General features: G+C 31.9%; 1 protein-coding gene across 2 annotated transcripts in view; it reads right to left on the reverse strand.

Moving 5' to 3' along the window:
* The window catches only part of LOC145242245 (glutamate receptor 2-like), an 815,605-nt gene that overhangs the window by 597,279 nt on the left and 200,696 nt on the right, over positions 1-17,630 (reverse strand). For both annotated transcript variants that reach the window (XM_080105285.1, XM_080105346.1), the window contains exon 2: positions 8,149-8,298. In XM_080105285.1, coding sequence (XP_079961411.1) covers positions 8,149-8,298 — 150 coding nt within the window. The remainder of the gene's footprint in view (positions 1-8,148; positions 8,299-17,630) is intronic.

The raw sequence follows: 17,630 nt of genomic DNA on the forward strand, positions 1-17,630 counted from the left end.
CAAATACTGATTCCATACAAACATTCTAACGTTTGCAAATATTTGCGTTTTATCTTTATTTTTAAAGAAATAAGCATTTACGACATTAATTCAAATATACGAAGACATATCTGCATATCTCTTTTGTTATTCTTTTACCGCTTGAATAAACAAATATTAATTTCAGAGAACATTTCGGTGTTTTTGCAGTGTACGCACCCTGTTCATTTCAGATAGAATTTAAATGTCAAATTATAATTTTATGGTATTTTTTCATTAAATTGTAAGCGAAAGTGCAGAATTATTATCAAGTCACCTTCGCATGTTAAGAACGGCTTTCTAAATAATAATACTATTATTTCAGCATAGTTCGTGCACTGCACAAATACCAAAAATTCTAAAGTTACGTTATTAATTCTTGTTTGCGTTTTTATTATTTTGTATTTATCTGATAAAAAAATCCTTACAAAATTTCGCATGCGTGATCGGTGGTTCTGCTTTGTTGTAATTTAGAACATTTCCCTGAACCATTTACTGCTTTCGAATAATTTTAAGACAACTATAACACAAAATAGACGTTTATTTTCATGCAAGTAGAGCTACCCGGTGCTGCTCGGTACTGTATAAACAATGAGAAAATTGAAGTTTATTTTGAACACACTTGTTATTCTTGGGATAGAGGAATTATTAATGTCTAGATAGCAATAGAAAAAAAGGGGCGGGTATTCAACATGTATGAAATAATTGTACCTTCCCTAGTATAGGTTATATATATATATATATATATATATATATATATATATATATGGGGGTTGAAATAATTTTACCTTTGCATAACGGGTAATGTACAACATATATAAAATAATTTCACCTATCCTCGACCGGGTAATTGAATTAAGTATATAAAACAATGTAACATACCCACGACAGGTATTGTACAACATATATGAAATAATTTCTCTTCCCATCAAAGCTACCATAATTTTAAGGAAATTGAAATCATTTTTAGAAGTTGGATCATTAGGATGTCCATATTAATACATAAATACATTGTCTTGATTAATCATTAGGCAACCCTTGCTTCACCAGAAATTTCAACATTATTGGGTTTCTATTCTTTTTCACTATCGGTACTATAATTGTAAGAAAAATAATGTCATTTTTGGAAGATGTCTCAGCAGGATTTCAAATTAATGCATAAATACATTGGCACAGTTAAGTGGTGAGACAACCGTTGTTTCATTATCAAATTATACATTACTGTGTTTCATTTTCTGTCACCACTATCAACAACAAATTTTTTGGAAAAGAAGGCGTTATTGAAAATTCAGAAAAATATGAATGCCCTCCAACAGAAACGTGCCCATTTCATCATCACATAAGACATTTCTAATGGCTTAATGCCTTGTCTGGAGCGATTTCCATAAAAAATTCTATTGGGGCCATGACATTGACATTCGTAAACAATATTGTTTGACAATTGCTTGTCAAGCAATATTGTTTACGAATTCCAATGTCGGTGTGGTGCCGTCTATATAGGCAAAACGACCGAGCGTATACAGGTTAGAATCGCCCAGCATGTTCCTCGTTTCATCCAGGATCATCAGCCTATTTCCAGGGGTTTCCAATTAGTAGAATCGGCTATTGGACAACATTTAGTAGATAAAAGGTAATGTGGTTTTACATTCTCTCCAGAGTGTTTTTCTGTTTTGCACAGAAGACGCACTAAGTTCCCCTGCCTGTCCTCGAGGCGCTTGCTATCAGTTTTAGCCCCCCTCCTATTTGTGCAAGCAGAGAAACCTTCGGTGACAGTTGAAACTATTTGGGGGGGGGGTACATTCTATTTAGGGTTTTCTTTTCGTCGTTATCCCTTTTGTATAAGTATTTCTACAGGAAATAAAAAAAAATTCACACATATATCCTTGAAAAGTTTGTCTGACGAAAAGCGCTTCGGGTTCCACTACAATTCGGGATTTATATTTAAACGACGTTTTAATCGACTTAATTATTTTATAACATCCGAATATGGTTAATTTCTTTTTCATCATTTAATATATATATATATATATATATATATATATATATATATATATATATATATATATATACGTGTGTGAAAAAGTGTTTGTGAAAACATATATATGCATGTGTGCGGTGCGTGTCTTTGTGTGTAATATATATAATTACTCATTTCCAATAAAGTTTATCTGAAGAACTAGTCATCGTCGCAAAACTTGTAACGTCATTGTCTTCTTAATTCTTTTGTTAAACGATTTGTTTTTGCCTCTCATAGACGGTTCAGTTTGGGAATTGGCAATTGACCAATGATAAATTGGAAATATTCCAAGTAAGAAACAAATTGTTGTCCGAAGGGAACACACTGGTCATTGTGAAGAAGAAGAATTAAAAGAAGAAAAAAGACTTAAAAGAATACGTAGAAGAATGAAAAAGAAGAATTTGAAGAAGATAAAAAGAAGAAAAAGACTTAAAATAATAAATATAAAGGTTGATGCAAACATAACGTTTTTATGAATATAGTTGAACGTCGAAAAACGACATTATTGTTGCACCAACCTAATAGAAGAAAAAGAACAAAAAATACAAGCGAAATACATAATGAAAGAAAAACACGAATAAAAAGGTTAGGAAAGAAATACAAAGAAATTGCTGTCTAAATGAAAATCAGCTGAAGATAAATGGGCGAAATAAGTAAATGGGGAATCTATGAAAGTTTGAGATGAAAGATGCATAGAAAAACAAGAATTAAGTCAGAATATATGCAGTAAATAATTTTAAAATGAATGACAGAAGAAAACATATTGTAGAAGTGGAAAGAGTGCACGACTATAATAGATAAGAAAGAAACAGAGGAAAGAGAAGAAAAGGAGGCTGGAGAAAAAAAAAGACGAAAAAATAAAAAAAGGACAAAATACAAATACAAATAAATCAAACGAAGAAAAAGTAAAGATTATAAACAATAAAGTAAGACACTGAAAGCAAGGACAAGCATTGAAAATAGTCGACTTTATCCAAGAGATTGTGAGATGGAACTAGACAGATTTATAAATAGTTTCTTTTGTTCTTTAGGATTCAATGAAAACATCATAAGTTATGTTCACTTGTTTACAGATTTTTTCCAGTGATTGTGTAGGAATGAAATATCCTAATATTTATATAAAACTATTGGAATTGTTATGCGTTATAATGAAAACGCCAATCGCTCTCATAGAATAGTAGCTCTTTATGCTTATTTGCTATGTTTACTATTAGATCGAATTATCCCAGAGACTTGTAGTAATCTCATCGACGAGTGTGGTCTTTCGAGACATCTTTTGTCAGATTTTATTTAATACAAGTTTCTCTACATTCTATACAACCATCTTTAGAAACTATGAACTATAACGTATGAGTATGCTCAAGAGAGAATTAAACTGTAAATTCCAAATACCAGCATGAATTAATGACTTTCCACTCATCAAATCAAATCTACTACAACAGAGAGTAAAACCAACCGATTGGTAAGAATGAAAAATCTTATGATAACGAAAATTCATGTTTGGTAAAAATCTATTCAAAGTATCTAAATTTAATCAAGCAACTTTGAACGGCCAATCAAAGTGTAATATAAAGCGCACTAAAATAAACAAGTGAGTGTCAAGTAAAGAACAGTACGCAAATCAAGCCACAATATTAGAGTAAACCAGCTCAAAGATCCAAAATCCTTAACTGCCAGCATTATTTATAAATAAGCACTGTGCGCGGGACATATGCAAAAGATTTGTGTTCACAGTACGTGTACATGGGGTATTTATTTGCTACCCTACCGAGCAAATTAGCCACAAGGCCGATTTTTAATGTGAGGAGTGAGGAGGAAATGGGGACCAGCTCCCCCGGGAGTAGGGGAGCTGGATAGTGACAATTGGTATGAAGGGTTTCCTCTTCATTTACCAAAGTCTTATATGTGGGGTTGCCCCCACATATGGTCTTTGCTTGCAGTATCAACCGGAACAGATACTACACTTTGATCCTGACCCGAGGGCCAAACCTCCAAAGGGAGGTGGAACCATACAGTATGTGTACATGGGTATTTATTTGCTCCCTCACTGAGCAAATTAGGCACAAGGCCGATTTTTAATGTGAGGAGTTAAGGGCATATGGGGACCAACTCCCCGGGGAGTAGGTGATCTGGATGGATAGTGACAATTGGTATGAAGGGTTGCCCCTACATTGACCAAGGTCTGATATGTAGGGCTACCCCCACTTACGGTCCCCGCCCGCAGCACCTGCCGGAACAGATACCACACATTGATCACAGCCCGAGGGCCAAACTTCCAAGGGAGGCGGAACCATACAGTACGTGTACATTTTTGCATGTTTGTACGGTCGAGAAAACGAGAACAGGGTGGGAATAGAAAATACAGGTGATCTAAGGAAAGAAACTCTTGAAGTATCTCGGTATATAGGGTTCTTTACAGAATATAAAGTGCTTTTTTTTTCTCTTTGGCGTGCGGCTACATGGTATTTTCGCTTAATAGTTAAAAGTTAATTGGATCACATTCAATGAGAGTAGTTTTACAACTCATACATGCAGCACTAGTGATGCGACAGGTGCTACAGCTTAGTAAATGTTTCGAAATTTATTAGGTAGGAAATTTGTTTTCGCACCGTGACCAAGAGGGAAAGACAAGTTGTTAGCATACCAGCTCAGATTTTGCAACAATACTCAGCATGAGCGAATGTCATTTTTATAAAAGATATACGATACTGGCAGATGTGTGCAGTAAATTGATAAATAGTAATAAATAAATTCAGTGTACTCGCTCGTCTATCAATGTATAGGATAGATTCAAATATTCGTTATTATTGGGAACTATATGGGATAGCGAGGAAATATTGTGTGTTAAGTTTTCTCTAGGATTTACTCATTAATAGTACCAACTATTAATTATACTACATTCACTTCAAAGTTTGTTATGTGGTGCTATAAACCTGGAACCAGAGTAATTACAAGTCTCGTTGATTAGCACTGGGTGAGTGTATATATATATAAACTCACTCCACAATAAACACGTAACCCCTAGCTCTAACACAAAACGACACCATCAAAGTATACTATAAAACCAACTACATACTAAGTACAAACCAGATGAAAAAATAACAAACCTAATAAAAAGATACACCAGACCCACCGACCAAAACAATAAGATCAATCTAATAATATATTATACTAAATTTAAAACCTCCAATTTAAAAATTAAGACAATAACACTACTAACAGCACACTAAACCAAATCAATGTAGTGTATTAATTTATTTTCCCCTTCGAAGAACGATGTCTTTGAACCCACTCTAAAATACCATACAACGCATACAAAGGTCACATAACAACACACTCTCAACGACTAACATATCATTTAGCTGACAATAGAACAGCACCTATCATCACATGATAAAAATCTACTGTCAGACGACTAAAATTACTAGAAGCCATACTTATGAAAAACCTACAGCCCTTTTTTAACCGGATCTCATTTAACACCGGGAAAATATATTAACAGTATTTAATAACTATCAAGAAACTAAATAAATTCACAATAAAATAAGAAAATCGAAATTAAAAAATAAAATAAAAATAATTCGCCCCCAACCCTCCTGCACCCACCTTCATAACCAATTAAAACAATTATAAATACACCAAGCGTAAAAGGAAAAGAAAAAGAAAAATTATAACAACAACAATCGCTCCTGAAGATAATCGGACGCACCGATGGAAATCGCTTGAGAAGAATATGGCTGAACAAACACATTTGGGCGCCATTTTTATATATATGCCAGCTGAAATTGAAAAGTCCGCTCGGCAAATAGAAAACATATGCAAAAAGATCGGAAAAATGAATAACTCAATCGTGTTCAGTCAGACGTGCTTGGATAATGACTTTCTGCTAAAGTATACAAATTGACCTCCCCGACAACATTGCCTCTGAGATGGGTATATATGCTGATGACACTACACTCTATGGCAGACACGACAGGAAGACGAATGAACACATTTCTAAAGAAATGGCAGAAACACTAGAGGAAGACCTCCAATCTGTAGTGGAATGGGGACAAAAGTGGTTGGTCGCGTTCAATGCTGCCAAGACTAAACTAGTTTCATTCAATAATTACAAGAAACCCTCTCTACCACCAATAGCAATGGCCAACGACTCTTTATCTGAGAGTCCATCTTTCAAACTCCTTGGCCTAACGTTCACAGGAAACATGAGTTGGAACAATTACATTGAAGGCATTGCCAGGGCCGCTGCAAGAAAGGTGGGCTCTCTCTACCGTGCTAGAAAACTACTAACACCCGAAAGTATCCTGTACCTCTATAAGGCCACCATTCGCCCATGTATGGAGTATTGCTGCCACATCTGGGCTGGTGCATCTGCTACTAGTCTCTCGCTCCTTGACAAGGTTCAAAAGAGAGTCGCAAATCTGATAGGCCCTGAACTGGCATCTAAGCTTCAGCCTCTGTCCCATCGACGAAATGTTGCATCCCTCTGCCTGTTCTACAAGTATTTTAGTGGTGAATGCTCTGATGAACTGCAATCACTTGTGCCCCCACGACGCGAGCACCCTCGACAAACCCGACAGGCTACTAGATCCCACCCCCACACTGTAGAGGTCCCTAGATGTAAAAGATCTTTTTACTCCAATAGTTTCTTCCCCAGAACCGCAAGACTCTGGAATTCCATTCCAGGTCCCTGCTTCCCCAACAGTACTGACGTGCAGAAGTTCAAGTGTAACGTGAACCGACACCTTGCTGCCCAAATCCCTACATAGTACCCCAGTAGTTGTTGCCCCTGATAGTAGCCCCCTACACCAAAGTGGCAATTTGCCTTGTTTGGGGTGAAAATGTAATAAAAAAAAAAAAAAAAAAAAAAAAAATATATATATATATATATATGTGTGTGTGTGTGTGTGTGTGTGTGTGTCTGTTAAATACTTTTTAATATTTCCACAACAGTATAATGATATTAGAGAGATTTTTGTGCATTTAATATTTTTCTTTATTTTTATACACATTTATATACATATGTCTATGTGTGTGTGAATGCTTGTTTTACATTGAACTGAAAGTTAACTAAAGAAGATTAAATGCAAAATACTGCGGTATATACACTTTTTAATGGTAGATTCAAGTAAGAATAATCTTATAACCACTTGTTATAAAATCTACTAACACATTTCGTAGAGGTGTATTAAAAACGCATGCTGTTTTAAACCATTTAATATGAGTAGTTCTGATGTGTTTGATATAGAATATAATTCGATCTTATATGGTTTTATTGTCTTTTAAAGAAATTACTGTGATGACTTAGTGACATGCAGAGATTTTTTTCTGCACCATAGTTTCTATGGATGTAGGCAATATTCATATGGTCCAATACATGTGAATACATTGATATAAAACCTATTCGTTCAACAAATATCAACAAAAAAATTTTAAAAAAAGATTAAGATGAAGTAAGGGGTCAGTAATTGTTACAGATTGATATATTACCCTGATAAACTTTTTTTCTGGTTGTTTTATTTAGTAAAGTAGAAGAAATTACAACGTCATTTGTTATGCCTTCCTTTTTTCTAAATATATTTAACAATTTAGTACAAACGCGAGAAAAAATGAAAATATAATTTTATACGCTATGTATAAATAAAAATATTGTATCTTATTATATATATATATATATATATATATATATATAGTAATTTATAAAATATATATGGCGATTAAGCTACACTGAATATTCCGCGTTTCATTCACTCTAGGACTTTTCAGGCTTATGCGCATACGCCTGAAGAGTCCTAGAGTGGATGTAACGCGGAATATTCAGTGTAGCTTAATCGCCATATATATTGTATAAATTATTAACTAGCTCTACCTACGTATTGAGCACTTTTGAAGTAAATACTTAAAGTTTACGCATAAATCTATACTTTCGTATATTAATCTTATGTGAGTAAATTAAGTGTTTATGTGTGTGTATATATATATATATATATATATATATATATATATATATACGGTACTTTTATTCTATATAATATTTTTTTTCTTTTTTATACATAATACAAGCCAGTAAAGACGGAAAATAAGTTTGCTGTATTAGCAGCTGTTATACTTACTCGCATTGCTCAAGTTGTAGGCGTCAGATGTGTCTAAATAGTCTACGGTCTCATGTAGCTTCATTTGTGGATGGTCGTCATGGTTATTGTTTTGTGTCTTGATGGCGTACCTGATCGCTGACGTCAGAGTGTGTGTGTCAAAAATGGCGCCTAAAATTGAAACACAAATAAAAGTTAGTAATCAACATAATCAAATTATACAACTATATCAGAATACAACATTGTCTTTTAAAAATAAATCTCTCAATTGACATTAATCCGTTCTGGCAACTTTGTCTGTTTTACATGTAACTTTTCTTTATTGCACACGGCTAATACTTATCGAATAAGTGTATACTCTTTTACGTTCATGGCATTTTTGAAATACGGAAATATAGCAATTCTAAATGATAATAATGTAAATTTAATTAGAAATCCATATTATATATTTCATGAAAGATTTAGTGAATTATATATATATATATATATATATATATATATATATATATATTATAGAATTGGACAGGTGCTTATGCTATTATGCTATTAAATTAACCGTTTTCATGTAAGTAACGCGCCGACATTAACTGAGCAGAAGACCTGCTTAATATTTTACAAAAATTCTGATTACATTTGCTGGAAGGTGCTGGAGGGGCGGGGTGTTGTGGTGGCCTCGGCCGCGACAAAGCCTCACGCCCCCCACCGCCACCCACCAAATGTAAACATAATTTTTGTAAAATATTAAACAGTTCTTCTTTATAAACACCTGTTAAAAAACTATACAAGTTCTATAATTGAATATCCCCCTAAAAAAAGAAAAAAAAACAATGAACGACGAACACACCGGCAGTCCCCCCCGCCTTTAAATAAGTGACCATAAATGAGTGTATTTCTTCATATCTTGGAAACTACTTATTACCTGGAATTTTACACATTTCTGTAAATTTTAAAGGATTTTCTGGAGGTGGAAAAAGTCCCCCTGCAAAAAAAAAAAAAAAAAAAAATCGTGGCCACAAAGCGGGTGCTCATTTAATATTAGATTAATATAGAAAAGTGATCTCCCATTTTTGTAAATTAAGATTTTTTCATATCTTAGAAACTAATCGTCTGCCGTAATTTTAAATGTTATTTTCGTTTTCAGCTATCCCGAAAACTTATCAGAGTTGTAATTTTAAAGGAATTTTTGAGGGTGGAGTAATTCTTCACTTATATATATATATATATATATATATATATATATATATATATATATATATATATCTATATATATATATATAACTACTTCATTTACTCACATAAAATTAATATACGAAAGTATAGATTTATGCGTGAACTTTAAGTATTTACTTCAAAGGTGCTCAATACGTAGCAATATATATATATATATATATATATATATATATATATATCCTGTGTATTTGGCCAGCATGTTCTCGTTGAGGCAAATATTAAGAAGCACGATTTTTTTTTAGTTTGATTATATTCTTTTTTTTACCTTTTCCAATCTCCGAATTTTTTCTTTTATATTTTTATCAAAGTTGTATAAGTTGGATTCATGTTTGTTTTTGCATAGCCAGCACTTTCGTCTGGAATATTTCTGTCACTCTCAGGCAGATTATATTATTTAGGTTTTGAAAGTTACTATTTTTAAAATTACGTTTGGTATGACATGAGTTACAAATTATATGTCATAGTCACGTGTTGGGGTGATTAATTAAATGGGTGGGCAATTTTTAACAGGCGGACGTTAATATTAATATTTCTATTGTGTTCAAATATATTTACATCTTTTTATATACATATTATTGAGAATTTACGAACCTAAGCATTTTAAAATGTTCCGACTGCATTTATAATTTATATTTTTTATTTGAGGTTGTTTCGATATATATATATATATATATATATATTTGTGTATATATATATATGCATATATATATATGTATACATATATGTATATATATATGTATATATAGGTGTATATGTATATATATGTATATGTATATATATGTATATACATGCATATATATGTATATATGTATATATATGTATATAAATGTATATACATATGTATATATACATGTATATATATGTATATATATGTATATATACATATATATGTATATATACATATATATATATATACATATATATATGTATATATATGTATATATATATATGAATATATGTATATATATACATATATATATATATGTATATATATGCATACATATATATATATATATATATATATATATATATCTTCCAGTATTTTTAGTCTCTTTACCTTAGTATCGCTGTGTAGTGCCTTGGTATTTTCAACCATGATTGTTGGGTTAAACCTAAAATTTAAGCCCAGTCAAACACCTGCCATGAAAATAACGATTAAGCAGATATACGATCACAAGGTCTATTCTGTTATATGGTTGGAGGGGGAAGAAAAGTACACCACCCACTTGATTCTGGAGGAGTTGTACGCTGTTTAAGCTGGAAAAATCAATGTGAGCAACTATTCCGTACATGATGCAACGGTACTTCGGATGATCGGTCTACTGCGGCTAACATTTTAATACAATTCAATCCCTAACCGTTGATAAAATGTGTATTTCTTTTATTATGAAGTCCATGGAAAATCATGAAGAAGAATTGATTGTAATATAACGTAGGCTACAGCCTAACTAGTTTCTTAATAAAACAAATGTGTGTTCACAAACATGGCGAGAGATATTAGCTGACCTTCCAATGGCGGCCTTTAATCTATCGTAATAAATTAGTATTTTCGCTTTTAATCAAATTCGACCGCTACATTAATTATTACACATATACAAAAATTATATTATCACATTTGCATACATATATTTGCTTCAGTTATTTATTGTTAACCTCGTTGAACGCTTTAAAAAGAATTGGAATTGTATTACATCATGTAAAATGTTTATTTTTATAAGAAATAAGCAATCAGGAAAACAATTTGTCTTAGAAATGTATCAGATACAAATGTTGCAATGTTCGCTACTGAGTCTGGGGACTAGAGTTCAATCCTTGTCGAGTCATATTAAAAACTAAAAATGATGGTAATTAATCACTTCTTAAGATTTCATCATTATTATATAACGATTATTAGAAATATCCTGAAGAAAAGTGGCGCTTTCCCGAGACTTATGTGTAGTAGCTAGTAAAAGACCATTCCTATTTTCGTTTGAACACGTTAAATTTACTTTATTCGTCGTTTTGATATTATTTATGCATAATTTCCATATATATTTTATTGTACATTTTAATAAATAAACGCATATTATGATTTATATTTTTCTTTAGAATCTTACATATTTATATCATGCTTATATATACGAGTTTAGCCTAATTGATACAGTTGCGGCATATGGAGTATGCTACGTTGATTTCAGATCCTATCGGAAATATCTATATGTTTGTGTTGTTAAGATTACAAGTTAAACGATGTATACAATCACATTCACTAATCGATGTATACAATCACATTCACTAATCGCTGTATATATATATATATATACATATATATATATATATTGTAAAATAAATATATATATATATATATATATATTTATTTTACAATATCTACAATTGCGTGTATATATCTATGCATCGCTCGTTCATCTGATATGTTACAATATTTTTATTTGCTGCCCACTACAGCAAATGTGGCACAAGGCCGGAAGGTGGAAAACAGGCGAGCTCCCCTAAAGAAGGGGCACTGTCGCCTCAATAAAAATTGCCTAGGAACTCCAGTCGGCATTCCCCGGTAGGGGCGCCTCAGACGACAAGCAATTACGTGCCCCACCGGAAAGCCCGGTGGCAAGGCCTGGGAGGATGGACTTCCTAGGTAGTACCCAAGCGGTGTACCTCAGTCCGATAGGTGCTGGGCCGGTTCCCGGCCCCTCACCTGTCGGGCTGAATGTCAGGAACGGATCTTTGACGAGTACGAATACCCTGTCTCTCTGCAGCCGAAACTGCTAGGAGACACATCCCATCATAAAAGATTTATAATGGGGTGTTTAGTTAGTATTTAGAAAATCAAAAAATCCCCTAAAATTAAAAGAATTTTCTGATTCAGATTGGGGAAACGACGAAGATCGACAAAGTATATTTGGATATTGTTTCAGATTCTCAAAAAAATGAGTCTATTATTTCATGGAAATCTAAAAATCAACAGATTGTATCTCTCCCTACGTGTGCAGCAGAATTTATCGCGATTGCACACACGACCCAGGAAGCACTTTACCTTAAAAATATCCTAAAGACTATTTTAGAGCCAGAAGTAACTAACATCCCCGTAGTAATTAATTGTGATAATCAAGCCAGTGTAAGCATATAGATATAAAATACCATTTCATAAAAACGAGGTGAAAAATGAATCCATTATTTTGAATTACATATCATCAGAACAAAACATCACTGATGTATTCATGGAACCCGCAACAAGAATAAAGTTAAAGCGTTTTTCTTCAAAACTTGTTGGCGGATTCGACTGGATAATTTTTTCACGGATCTATATGTATATAAATTTGTATATATCAAAAACCAAAAAAAAAATAGTCCTGAGCAAAGACGTTATACTGCATCCATTTTGTTTGTATTAACACTTTAATCTACTAATGCGTAACTAATACTTTTATTGAAATAAAAAAAAATAAAAAGCCACTTTTTTAAAACCTCTCCTTTGTAATTTTCCTTTTCGACAATACTTTTTGCATGCTTATTTTAAGGCGCGCATAAAATACAATTGACTTTTTTGTGCACATTAGTTTTCTTTCTTATTTTTCCAAAATGTCCGATTTTTTCCTTGTTTTAATTAACTCTCTTTAAACGGGTACATATTGCATGTATGCTTACTTTTATGCATATTTATATGTATATATGTATGCGTTTTTTCTGTTTTTACAAAACTGCATGATCAAATTTAAGAAATGGCTTCTTTTTCACATACCCACCCCGTTTTAAGGTAAAAATACGTACCATTTCTTTTATTTCTCTTCTCTGTACACATATATATGTTTTGAAATTTTAACACAATTAAAAATGGCATCTTTTTACATGCTAAAATTTTAAGATCCAAATGATTTCTAATTTTTGTTATGTACAATTAAATATAAAAATATATATTTATTTTTTAGCAGAACGAACACAAGGTACTTCCCCATTATAAAAAGTAGGGGGGATGTTTCAATATTTTTTATCTATAATGCCTATAAGAAACTAGCTCACACACACAAACTTGCATTAATATAATTGTATGCACACACACACGCATATATATATACATGATAGCTACAAATACCTAGGGGTGCTGGAAGCAGACACTATCAAAGTAACATAAATGAAAGAGAAAATTGGAAAGGAATACCTCAGAACATGAAAACTCTTCGAAACGAAACTAAATAGTCGAAACTTAATTAAAGGAGTAAACCCGTGGGCAGTGACATTTATGAGATACTCTGGCCATTTTATAAACTGGACCAAAGAAAAACTAAGAAATCTCGACCAGAAGAAACAAATGACGACGCACAATGCACTACACAGAGCTAGCCAGGGAGCTGAAAGAAATATGGATGATAAAAAATCAAGATAGTACCTATAATAGTAGAAGCACTAAGAACAATTCCGAAAAACTTTGAAAAAGAATATGAGAAATTGGAATCAAAGGAATGGCTTGAAAGATACAACGAATAACAATAATGAAAACAGCTGAAATATTAAAGAAAACCCTTGCATGTAGAGACTAATACACGAGCCACATGCGAGGACCAGACGAGCTGCTGTAGAGACATACCATGAAGCGTTACATGGAACCAAGAACACCGCCCCCTCCAATAAAAAGAATGATGCCAAATAGCCGAAAAGCGTCTAGGGGGGATACAACGACCGAGGAGAGAACGCTGACCAGATCTACGCTGGACAAGTGTAGAAAAAAATGGGAACCTTGGGGAGGCTTATTGCTACTCAAATTCCCGTGGAGATCAACGGTCGCTGTTAGAAAGAAATCAATGGTAAGCAGCTATTTCGATAATGCAAATTCATTTGCAAATGTTATCGAAAGAGGTGGAGAGTACTGGAAATCTGGGAAGGCTTGTTGTCACTCAGATTCTAGGGAACACCACAGGTTGTTCTCAAAGAGAGTTCCTTTATGACCTGTGTGAAAGCTACTTGTGAGCCAATGATAATATATATATATATATATATATATAATATATAACTCATCTATTTAATTAGCTGTTAATTTTTCTATACATAATTATATATTCATTTTTAAAATTTTATTTATATATTCATTCATTTATTATGTTTTATTCATTCATTTATTATGTTTATTTATATTTTATCTCCTTTATTTATTCATTGACTTAATTCATTTATTTGTATTTGCTTGTTTATTTTTCCTCTTTTTTCGATATGAGCACGTCTCAGTGAATATGAGAGACGCAACCGTTACACTTGTAAGCTCTAAGCCTTTGATCGAAATGGGAGACACTAAATCAATAAACGTGAAGCTTTGGGTTTATTGAACAGTTCACTTAAATGCAATTCAGATAACGTAGCCTCAAGTCAAGGAGGAGACGATACGCCAAAAAGTCTTCAAGATGATGACCCTATATTAGCTGGAGTTAGGAATGGATTTCGACACAAGTGAAAAAAAAGCAGTCGATATTCTTTATTTTATATAAGTCTACAAGCTAAAGTAGGTCTCGGAATGGGGCGTATTCTTTCCTCATTACCCGATATCATCTATATATTAATACGATAGCGTGAGTGTTATTTTCTGTGTTGCGCTTACATCCGGGTCGTTTAATTGTTATGTATTTCCATTTCTTGTCATAAAAAAATTGTTTACCAAGGATTCTTCATAAGTTTTGATTTTAGTTTCGATTATAGCGAATGGCTCTTAAGTTGTCTATTTTTTTAATAAATATTTTTATCAAGAATTCTTCATAAGTTTTGGTTTCGGTTTCGATTATAACTGATAGTACGCCAGTAAGAAGCTTTGAATAAGAATATGCAAACATAAAAATAAAGAATGCAGTTTAAATTCCCGGATGGAAAAAATATATTAACTTTAACCTATCGTAGACTTAGCACCTACATAATCCGACTTTTAAAATGTTTATAATGCCTAAGAGAATTCATTTATATAAGGTAGAAAAAAAGCCTTTACTAAAATTGTTAAATAGAAATAGACTTAGCATTTGCATAAGCCGATTTCGCAAAAGTATTCAATTTTAAAACAGAATTTAACTACATAAGGATGAAAATGGAAAACCTTAACTAAAATTTTGTAAATAGAAAACGGGGATCATCAGCTGCTTAATATATATATATATATATATATATATATATATATATATATATATATATACATATATATATATATATATATATATATATATATATATATATACATTTTTTCATAGGTTTTTATTTCGGTTTGAATTTAAGCTAGTACACCAAAGTCATATGGATATATTTTTTTATTTTAGAAATAGCAACTTTATAATATACAAAAATCGATAGAACATTAACTCTATCATAATATATACGCAATCTGCAATAGTTCAAATATCATATTTAAGCGTACTTTACGACCGGGCTTCGCCGGGCATTCATGATAACTTAGATAAATACTTTTGTAGTTTTAACAAAAAAGCTACAATAATATCAGAGCGTCTCCATTTACACTGAAGATCTACAGAATGCCAACATCAATATATTACATATGAATGAGTCCCCTGTGAAATTTCCACAGGTCTCGCTAGTCTCTACTATAATATAAAAGGGACTTTGTCTGTGTATCTGTGCGTGTAAGTTTGTTATTTATGGAATCCACAATGGCTGAATCAATTTTTATGAAATTTGACCCGAAAGTGCTTTATATACCTGGCAGTATTTTATATAGGTTTTGTGTATCGGTAATCGATTATCGAGATAATTCGATTTTGACCAAAGTTAATATTTTACACAGCCTAATATCAGAAGTGCAATTGAGAAGTTTAATTGCAACACTAGACGATAGGCCCATCATATAAAAAATATTATATAGCAGAGGCGCGTTCGAAATGAATGTTTGTGTAGTACTAACAAGTATTTTGTCATAATATCGCCCTGTCAGGCATTACTGTCTCCTTTCAAAGTGATTGGTGTTCATTTTTCATTATATGATTTACTTAGTAATTACATCATTCGATAAGGGTCAATATATGTTATAATTTTCCAGGTTATGAAAGACATTCCACTGCACACATACATACATACATACATACATACATACATACATACATACATATATATATATATATATGTTTATGTTTATGTATGTGTATATTTATCTATACATATATATATGTATAGACATATATATATAAGTATGTGTCTGTGCATTTATTACCTATATATATATATATATATATATATATGTGTGTGTGTGTGTGTGTGTGTGTGTGTACATATTTCACACTTCCGGTTATAAAATGACGAATATTGGCTGAAGAGAGATTGATAAGGATACCTTTAACGGTCCTTATTATCGGGCTTGAAACCGACGGTATCAATGATTTGTCTCATCTAACAACTTTCTGTACACAAAATATAAATACGCTCTTACATTTCGGATTTTCCATTTAATTGAGCACTCTGCTGGATTTCTTTTTCCAAAAAAACTAATCATATATATATATATATATATATATATATATATATATATATATATATATATATATTCTAAATTTATAATTCAGCCAATATTTTTTGTCTATTCTTTTATTAAGTTCGATTCTTTCCTCCGTTTCAACTGTTATTTCTTAAGACAGAAAATAGACTGAAATTCAATACAGCACACTTGAAGGGTTGCTATTCCCATTTCCTGCTATCGTCAAAAAAATAAACACATTTCCAACGAAAAACGAAATAAACGAAATATTAATGGAAACAACGATTCGAGCAGTGTTTTCTTTTTTTGTTGTTTTGGTCTGTATCTATTTCATTTAAAAAAAAAAGGTCGAGACCGTTGGGAAAAGTCTGTGAAATTTCCGCCAGAAATACATCTACTTTTCTTATTTATTTTCTATATCTCTATTTGCAACGTAATACTACACAGAGATAATGTTTTCAAGTCAACATTACATTTATATTATGTTACAGAAAGTCATGTTCGACTTTCTGTATTTTACTTGAGACAAGTGCACTCGGAGATTGCATGGCTTTACTGACGTTGAATGTTATGAAAATTATATGGGAAATCAAAATTGTGAAATCAATCAAATATAATAATAATAATAATAATAATAATAATAATAATAATAATAATAATAATTATTATTATTATTATTATTATTATTATTATTATTATTATTATTATTATTACAAAATATTGATATATTGATAGCACTAAGAGTAATAAGAAGATTCCCTTTGAAAAATATATTAGTACAAAGAATTATTTACACTCGGAAATATTTTAGAATATGGAAAAATCG

The sequence above is a fragment of the Euprymna scolopes genome, chromosome 1 (genome assembly GCF_053919585.1).
Source record: "Euprymna scolopes isolate OS-2025 chromosome 1, ASM5391958v1, whole genome shotgun sequence".
In the NCBI taxonomy this organism is placed as follows: domain Eukaryota; kingdom Metazoa; phylum Mollusca; class Cephalopoda; order Sepiida; family Sepiolidae; genus Euprymna; species Euprymna scolopes.